Source organism: Tupaia chinensis, unplaced genomic scaffold (assembly GCF_000334495.1).
Source record: "Tupaia chinensis unplaced genomic scaffold, TupChi_1.0 Scaffold145484_1, whole genome shotgun sequence".
Taxonomy (NCBI): domain Eukaryota; kingdom Metazoa; phylum Chordata; class Mammalia; order Scandentia; family Tupaiidae; genus Tupaia; species Tupaia belangeri.
The window spans coordinates 1,176,706-1,186,195 of record NW_006205341.1 but is presented as its reverse complement, the minus strand read 5'-3'; the positions used below and the strand labels follow the sequence as shown (position 1 = coordinate 1,186,195).

Genomic DNA, 9,490 nt, shown 5'->3' with positions numbered 1-9,490 from the left:
CACTGTAGGGCGCGTGCGCTCGCCAGACAGACAAAGAGAGACATAGAGACAGAAAGCGAGAAATCATCCCCCAGGGGGGATGGTCACGCCGCAATCCCTTCTCCTCCATTCTCCTCTTGGGATCTTGGGCACGCACGCACACGCGCCCGGCGTGAGTTTTAAGCCACCGGGTCCGGGACACAAACCGCGGTCGACTACATGGGAGTCCAGCAACATAGCTATTACGCTAACTGCTGGTTCCCTGAATTAAAATTTTTTAAAAATTAAAAAAAAAAAATGTAGCCCTCAGGATCGAATCCCAGCTCCATCACTTACTAGCAGTATGTAGAGAAACCATTTAGCCTCTCTGTGCCTACTTTCTTGTCTGTTAGGCTAATAGCTAGAATACCTAGAATTGTTTTGAGGGTAAAATGAGTTAATATTTGAGAGCCTTGCTAGTATTCTGGTGTATTCCAGCCTCTCAAGAATAACTGAGGCTAATCAGTACAGAGAAGGTGTGCTGTTCTGAGCCTTATTTCCTGCCAGAACCCCCACTGCAGGCGTCTAGCCCTGGAACTAAACCAGGTTTCTAGCTGAAACCTACGCCTGGATGTGGGCCTTAAAAAGAGGAGAGATAAGGACCAGCAATTGGCTTAATGGCTATGTCACTGGACTCCCATGTAGTCGCCCGCGGTTGGAGTCCTCGATCCGGTGGCTTAAACTCACGCTGGGCACGTGTGCGTGCGTGCCCAAGATCCCGAGAGTAGAATGGAGAAGGGATTGTGGCGTGGCCCTCTCCCCGAGAGGTGATTTCTTGCTTTCTGTCTCTCTCTGTCTTTCTGGCAAGCACCCTATAGTGAAAACCTCTCCAAAAAAAGATGGTAGATTAAGCCCCCATTATCAGAGTGAGCCACCCAGCCCCAGCCCTTCCTTAGCTTCCAGCCGTAGGAGGTTTCGAGATCTGAAGGGCACATCCCTGTTAACACTGTATAGCTCTGTAACTATAAACACTAGGGATAATAAATATTTATAAAGTTCACATACCATGCCATGTCCTGTTCTGAAGAGTCTTTGAAACTTACATAGATTTGGTAAAGAACTTTTGAACTGAAATAAAAGGAAATCCTTCTGGAACAAAAAATATATATACTTAAGCAAAAGTAAATTGTTTCACATTCTTCTCATATAGAACAGGGAAATGCATACCACCCTTGACAATAAGATCAAAAGAACAAACAGTACCAGATGTATAGCGAGGGGACACTTTTGAAGATTTTCGTGCAAGCTGCTGGGTCCATGAAGCATCTTTACCAGCAGTTCTGCATTTGTCAGTCCACTTGATCTCATACCAGTTTTTGCTCGTCTGTTTTAAGTAATGTATCCAGCGGCCAGCAGGTGATATGGTGGTGAAGGTGTTGGACTCCCACATGGCCAACCACGGCTCAGGTCCCGGACCTGGCGGCATGCCTTCTCACTTTCTCTGTCTGTCTTTTTCTGTCAAGCTAAAAAATAATAACAGTAAATTAAATAATCCTAAAAAATAATGTATCCAAAGAGTCTTAAAGCATTTGTCTATTTATTCTCTCCCAGCCTGGTCTTGTTTCTGGGGTTTCTGGATTTAGTAGTATGGTCTCGGTATATTCATAGATTTATTTATGAATTTATTTATTTAATTATTTTTTGCCAGAGGGTATGTGCACTCACTGGAGAGAGACAGAAAGAGAGGGAAAATGAGAAAGCACTGGGGAATGTTTACACTGCAGTCTCTTCTCTATTTCTTAATCCAGCTGGGATTTAGGGCCAACATGCACATGTGTCTGGAGTGTTTCTTAAGCTGCTGATTCCAGGACTTGAACCACACAGTCAACCATGTAGGAGGCAGCTGCCTTAACCACCATGCCATGGGCTAGCCCCCTATATGTTTATATTGTTGACTTTGAACCACAGTAAGAAATATATTTTACATGATGGCATTCACACACATAGATCCCCACTGCCTCCCTCCCTGAACTGAAATACAAGTTCCACCAGACATTTTTTTTTTTTAATGTTTTTGTCATAGGGTGCATGTGCCCGCCAAAGAGAGACAGTGAGAAATCACCCTCCCACACCCCCCAGGGGGATGGCCACACTGCAATCCCTTCTCCTCCATTATCCTCCTGAGATTTTGGGCACACACATGTGCCCATTGTGATTGTCAAGCTGCCTGGTCCAGGACTTGGATTGCAGTCAGCCATGTGGGAGTTTAGTGCCTTAACCAACCATCTGCTGGCCCTGCACCAGACAGTATTTTAAGGGTAATACATAATGATATTCTCTATTCTGCTACTATAGTTTATCTTTTATAAAATAGTGGTTAAGGTCAGTCAGTGGTGTGGTGATTAAGGTGCCTGGACCTCCCATGACTGACTACACGTTTCAAGTCCATAAATTGATTTCATGGCCTACTAATGTTAGACAAACTGGTCTAATGCACATGTAGTATTGTGTAATTCAAGTAAATCTCTCAGGATCAAACAACAGAAAAAGGACATATTTGCAAACTTAAATAAGGAGCTCAGTGGTTAGAAGCGCCCTAAGGTCAGCCAGCAGCATGATGGTTAAGGCAGCTGGATTCCACATGGCCAGCTGCATGGTTCAAGTCCCAGACACAGAGGCCTGAAAAACATACCAAAATGTGTGTGCGTGCCCCAAATCCCAAGACCATGAAGGAGAGGGGGTTACATTGTGGCCATCCCCTCTAGGGAGTGATTTCTCACTTCTCTCTCTTTCTGTCCCTCTTTGATGAGCACACATACCCTATGACAAAGAAAAAAAAAAAAAGTGTCCTAAGCAAAATTAAATGATGTGCAGAGTTGAGCATAGGAAGACCACCATTTGGTCCTGACTTCTAGGTTCTGGATCTCAGAACTCTATATCCATACTGGTCCTATATGATAGATACTTGCCACATGTGGGTATTTAAATATAATTAGTTGAAATGTAAATGAAAGTTAAAATTCACTTCCTTGGTAGCACTAGCCACATTTCAAGTGCTCAAAAGCCACATGGCTACCATTGGACAGCACAAGGGGAGACATGTCAATAGGACAACGCTGGGACAGATGGAGCAGAAAAATGAGCACTGGGAAATGTACCAGTGAAAGGACTCTGAGCCTGGGGTCTCCACATGCATGTGAAGAGTTGGGGAAAGCGCCTGCAGACAGAGCTCTGGGACGCAAAACCACTTGTTTGATGAGCAGAGGCTCGGGGAATATAGCAGAGCTCAGGACCGAGACAAAAGCAGAGCGCACCACAACACATGTGTCTGGAAGTCCAAGGGGAGACACAGTCAGAAGAGGGCAGGGAAATGTTGGCTTTTCTTCCGCAGCCTCAGATCCTTACCCTCAACACCAGCAGGAGAGAACAGCTCCTGCTCCTGCTCCGTGGCAACCAGAGGCACCAAGAGAAAAGACTGTTTTGTGGGTGTGTGAACTTCAGCTCACTGTCCCCCTAGAAAGTCCTTCCTAGGGATCAAGAACGGAGCCATATAATCCCAAGGAAATTCAGCAATCTCATTGAATATATACACTTCGGGGTTGTAATCTCCTTTGAAGTTGTCATGGTATCCCTTTTAAAAATTCTTAAGCAATTTTGAGATATGCTCTATGTAAAATGCAATGCACTGTTGCAAGTGTACAGTTCAGAGTTTTGACAAATGGATAATTCAGGTAACCATCACCACAGTCAAGACACTGACCATTTTCATCACGCATGACTCTTCTCAGTAATCTTCATTCTTTTTTTTAAGAATTATTTAATTTATGGGAACCAGCAGTTAGCGTAATGGCTATGTCGCTGGACTCCCACGTAGTCGATCGCGGTTCGCGTCCCGGACCCGGTGGCTTAAAACTCACGCCAGGTGCGTGTGTGTGCGTGCCCAAGATCCCGAGAGGAGAATGGAGGAGAAGGGATTGTGGCGTGACCATCCCCCTGGGGGGTGATTTCTCACTTTCTGTCTCTATGTCTCTCTCTGTCTGTCTGGCGAATGCACTCTTGCCCTCTAGCGAAAATCTCTCAACAAAAAAAGTAATTATTTAATTTATTATTATTATCATTTTTTAAATATGCTTTAGGGCATGTATGATTATCAGAGAGAGAGAGGGAATATGAGAAAGCAAGCCATCGTCCGAGACTCAAACCATGGTTGGCTAAGTGAGAGACCAGTGACTTAACTACCATGCCACCTGGTTCAGTAATCTTCATTCTTTTTTTTTTTTTGAGAGGTTTTTGCCATAGGGCGCGTGTACTCGCCAGACAGACAAGAGAGACAGAAAGCGAGAAATCACCCCCCGGGGGGATGGCTATGCTACAATCCCTTCTCCATTCTCCTCTTGGGATCTTGGGCACGCACGGACATGCACCTGGCATGAGTTTAAGCCACTGGGTCTGGAACTCAAACCATGGTCGACTACATGGGAGTCCAGTGACATAGCCATTACGTTAACTGCTGGTCCCCTAGTAAACTTCATTCTTTACCCTTGGCCTCAGGCAGCTAACCTGCTTTTTATCACAATACATTTGTTTTGTTTTTTTCCAGAGTTGCATATAATGGAGTTATTCAGTATTTACTTTTCTTGTCTTTTGCTCAGCACAGGGTTGCTGAGGCTATCCATGTGGTTGCGTTATCAGCAGCTTGGTGGTTTTTAGCGCCAAGTAGCATTCCATTGTGTGGGTTTAGCACAATTTGTTTGTCTATTCATCTGTCCATGGACATTTGGGTTTTGGACTGTAATGAATGATGCCTTTATGTGTACAGGTCCTTTTCTGCAGACATACGCTTTCGTTTCTCTTGGGTAAATATCTAGGAGTAGAATTGCTGGGTCAAATGGTAAGTGTATGTTTAACTTTATCAGAAACTGCCAAAACACATCATGTTCTTCCGAAGAACTCGATTTTTTTGGCAAAAGTTGCCATCCCCTCCAGGATCCCTTCTCTGTTTCCATTGGATTTTGTGGACTAGATATTGTAGATGGTCTGGAAACAAGTCAATGTGTCAGCTCTTTGGTCTGGAAGTTCTGGGTTAGGTCAGGGCTTGTTCTGAATTAGATGGCACTGGGTTATTGCTTCTGGCAGACCGGGCAGGACAGATAGAAGGATTTAAGTAGTCTGTGTTATGCTCTTTGGAAGAGAGTGCCTTTCAACCCTGTGGGAAAAGCTACTCTTGTCTCAATCCAGGAAACAGTTAATCCCTGAAGGATGTGAGGAATTTGTAGGGGAAACTGTTCCCCTGGGAAGGTAGAAGCTTCTAACCTAGCCCTTTCCTTAACTTTCCAGTCCTTGTGGAAAGAGAATGCTATGGTCGGCCCTGCGTGGGAACTGCTGAGGGTTGTCGGAGTGGATTAGACTAGGAAAACCTTGGCTCAACACCCCTTTCTGCTTCAGACCTGTTTAGCAAATGGAAATGAGGCACCAAATCTAGCCCACAAGATCCAAATGTGTAAAAAGTTTGCTTTGTAATGGAAACAATGGGGAGTTATAAGATGTTACTCATCTACACACTAACAACTAGCCAATGAGATTTGCTAGTGTGTTTCTCCCTCGTTATTTTTTAAAGTAAATATGTGATAAGAATCAAATATCTAATCACAGTTTTGCCATAATTAATTCAGCTCAAGATCCCTTTTTTCCTCTGGTTAAAGGCAGGTTTGTGCTTGCTAGCGTTCTTTAAGTATATTAAAAGCAATTCAGGGGCCGGCAGATGGTGTGGTGGTTAATGGCCAACCATGGTTTGAGTCCTGGACCTGGTGACTTGCTTTCTCCCTTTCCCTTTCTCTCTCTGTCTCTGTCTGGTCAAATTAAAAAATAATAATAACAAATGGAATTAAATAAATGAATAATTCTTAAAAAAAAAAAGCAATTCCGATTTTACAGACAAAGGTGTTGGGGAAATGCTGTGTTGCAGTCCCTAAATGCTAGCCATACTGTGAGAGCACCCTAATTTTTCTGATGAACTCATTTTTGAATCTTTTCAGCCCTGTTGGCTGATACATTAGTTATCTTTCACTGCATAACATGCTATCACAAATTTAGCAGCTTAAAATCCCACATGCGCATTAAACCACAGTATCTGTGGGGTAAGGAATCTAGACACAGTTTACTTGGGTCCTTTGTTTCAGTCTCTCTGAGGTGACAATCAAGGTATCAGCTAAGGATGGGGTCTCATCGAAAGGATGCACTCCAGAGGTCATGGGCCTTGTTGGCTATTTCATGTCTTGTGGGCCTTTCCAACATGGCGGCTTGTTTCATCAAAGTAGGCATGCCCAGAAGAAATAAGGAGAATCTGCTATCAAGATGGAAGCTAGGGACCAGCAGTTGGCATAATGGCTATGTCGCTGGACTCCCACATAGTCGACCGCGGTTCGAGTCCCAGACCCGGTGGCTTAAACTCACGCCAGGCGTGTGTACATGCATGCCCAAGATCCCGAGAGGAGAATGGAGGAGAAGGGATTGTGGCGTGGCCATCCCCCCTGGGGGGTGATTTCTCGCTTTCTGTCTCTCTCTGTCTGTCTGGCGAGCGCACGCGCCCTATAGCAAAAACCTCTCCAAAAAAAAAAAAAAAAAAAGATGGAAGCTACAGTTTTATGTAATCAAAAGTATATTCTCATCACCTTTGCTGCATTCTGTTGGCTAGAAGCAAGGCCTAGGCCCCACCCTCACTCAAGGACAGACCACCTTAGACTCTGCCTGCCACAGCCAGCTTAGCCAGAGCTACCTACTCTAAAACCCAGTGTGCTACAAACTGTTGCCTGGAGGCTCTAGAGCAAGCTATAACAACTCCACCAGAGAAGTAGGCATTTGTGGGTAAGTCTGGCACAGACTGTAAAGGATAATCCAGAGTCTTTTGTTCTGGTGGGCTTACCCTTCTTGCAGGAAATGGGTAGAACAAATGGACTGAAACTGAAATATAATTTCTTATATGTGAAGACCAGCATCCTCTACAGAGGCTGACCCAAAAGAAGTCCTCAGTAAAAATCATTAACATGAATGGATTTTAGACCAGCTCTATTGCCCTCCTTTCATAACAAGCATGTTCTGATACCCTTCATCCTAAAATGAAGTCCATAAATAGCATTTACCTATACATGTCATTTCTAAACATCTATATGACTTACCTGTAATATTTAAAAAAAAAAAAAAAAAGGAAACAATTACAATCAAAACAATGTATTTCTTTTTTTCTTTTTTTTTTTAAGAGGTTTTTGCCTTAGGGCACATGCACTCATAGGAGAGAGAGAGAGATATAGACAGTGAGAGGGAAAGTAAGAAATCACCCCCTACAGGGGATGGCCATGCCACAATCCCTTCTCCATTCTTCTCCCAGGATCTTGGCCCGCATGCACGCGTGCCCAGTGTGATTTTCAAGCCACCAGGTGTAGGACTCTAACCACAGTAAGACATGTGGGAGTCCAGCACCTTAACCACTAATCTGCTGGGCCCAACAATGTATTTCAATATGTAAAGTTTCTAAATTAAACTTGTTGGTGCTTGCTCCCAAATTTAAAATCACTGTTACGGAGACAGCTATAACTGCAGAGTATTTGGTTCAGGGAGGTGGAATTAAGGACTTGGATCCTATAATGTGCCATTGATGGCGTGGCTTTCCAAGAAGATGAACAACACACAAAGTATCATCATCCACAGTTTACATGGTAGTTGCATTTCTGGAAAATTCATTGTATGTTTGAATGGTGCGACAACAGCAACAAAGAAATATCTCATTCGTTAGTCTAGGACCAGGGGTGTCACGTAGAACATTGGAGAGCCTTGAGCGTCTAGAGACAATTTATTATATGAGACTTACTGCACTTTATCAGACAAATGTCTGGGAACTGACCCTTCTCCTATATACGCTTGTCTCCCAGTTCTAGGACTGTGTCTCAATTGTTGTAGCAACAAAATCCCCTTGAATTTCACTTGGGTTTCACATCGCTCACTGAAAACCACTGCAGTGGGGCTTAGCCTCTAGATGAAAGGAGAGTGGTGCAGTTATTATGGTTCATGGACACTATTAAGCCTAAGTAAATAGCATGGAGTACCGTGAGGAAGATGAGGATAAATTTTATGCACTCAGAGTATCTCCTGTGTGGACCAGCCAATGGCATTGTAGTTACAGCTGCTCGATCCCACATGGCCGAATATGCAGTTGAGTTCTAGACTTAGAGATTTGGAAAATATGCTTGGTGTGTGGGTGCATGTGGGCATGTGTGCCCAAAATCCTGAAAGAATAGAGGAGAAGAGTTTGTGGTGTGGCCATCCCCCCGGGATGCTTTCTCACATTCCTTCTCTGGTGAGAGCACACACCCTTATAGCAAATTAAAAAACAGATTTAAAGTATCTCCTGTGGCCCAACTGCTGAGGCACAGTTGGGGTGCTTTAAGATCCAGCAGGAGACTGCAGTACTACTAGGGGTAGAGGAGAGAGCACGCTGGCAGGCTATTAGGAATAACCAACGCAGAGCAGCCATATTGCACGCTGGATTTTAAGAATACTGACAAATGCTTTCTTTTCCAACAGAAACCTGTTTCCCTCAAATCTTGTGGTTGCTGCTTTTCGTACGGTAAGGTTTACTGCCTTGCTAAAAAAATGAAACTTTGATGGAAGAGATGTAAAAATTACTGCTATAGGTTTGGGTAAGGTGGAATGAGTGATATTGTTTTTAAACTTGGTAACATTAGCCTAAGTTTTTATAGACACCTGAAGTTTAAAAAAAAAAAAAAAAAAAAAGGTCCCACTGGTTCTAAAGTCTTTTTACAGCACCTAACAAATTCCCTCAAACCGCATTTTGGAGATGTCTTAAGTATTGCAGAACTTTTTTTAAATACTTTTTTTTTAAAAGAAGTTTTTGCTATAGGGTGCATGTGCTTGCCCAAGAGAGAGACAGAGAGACAAAAAGTAAGAAATCGCCCCTGAGAGGATGACCACAGTGCAATCTCTTCTCCATTTTCCTCTCGGGATTTTGGGCATGCACGCACACACACCTGGCGTGAGTTTTCAGCCACTGGGCCTGGGACTCGAACTGCAGACATCCCACAGTTTACATGGTAGTTGCATTTCTGGGTTTCTCCTGACAGTGCAGGGGCCAGGTATCCTCAGAAAGGGTCACAAAAGACTGAGTTCCAGCAGATTCCACTTGATAATGTGTACTGCCACAGGGAGGACCTGTGTGCACCACATGGAGCAGAGCTGGGGAGATGTCTCCATTCTGACAAATTGGTCTCCCAAGAGACTCAGTCTGAAAACACCATCCTACCTCCTGACTCTTTGGAGAGTGGAGGCTGACACCATATTAGAAACAGATGCTAAAGAGCAGTCACACTCAAGTGAGTTCTGGAACAACGTGGAGCACAAATAAATGAAAGAAGGTAAAACGATACATTGAAAAGTGAACTTTGGCATGTGGAATTAGTGCCAGGGTTAGTCAAATAATATGAAGTATCAGCTATTTGAAATACCAAACTGTCATCAGGAA

General features: G+C 43.8%; 1 protein-coding gene across 1 annotated transcript in view; it reads left to right on the top strand.

Moving 5' to 3' along the window:
• The window catches only part of SLC1A4 (solute carrier family 1 member 4), a gene marked incomplete in the record, with an annotated part of 31,286 nt that overhangs the window by 6,557 nt on the left and 15,239 nt on the right, over positions 1-9,490 (top strand). The window contains 1 exon segment of the mRNA XM_014584033.2: positions 8,536-8,578. Within this exon segment, the coding sequence (XP_014439519.1) occupies positions 8,536-8,578 (43 nt within the window).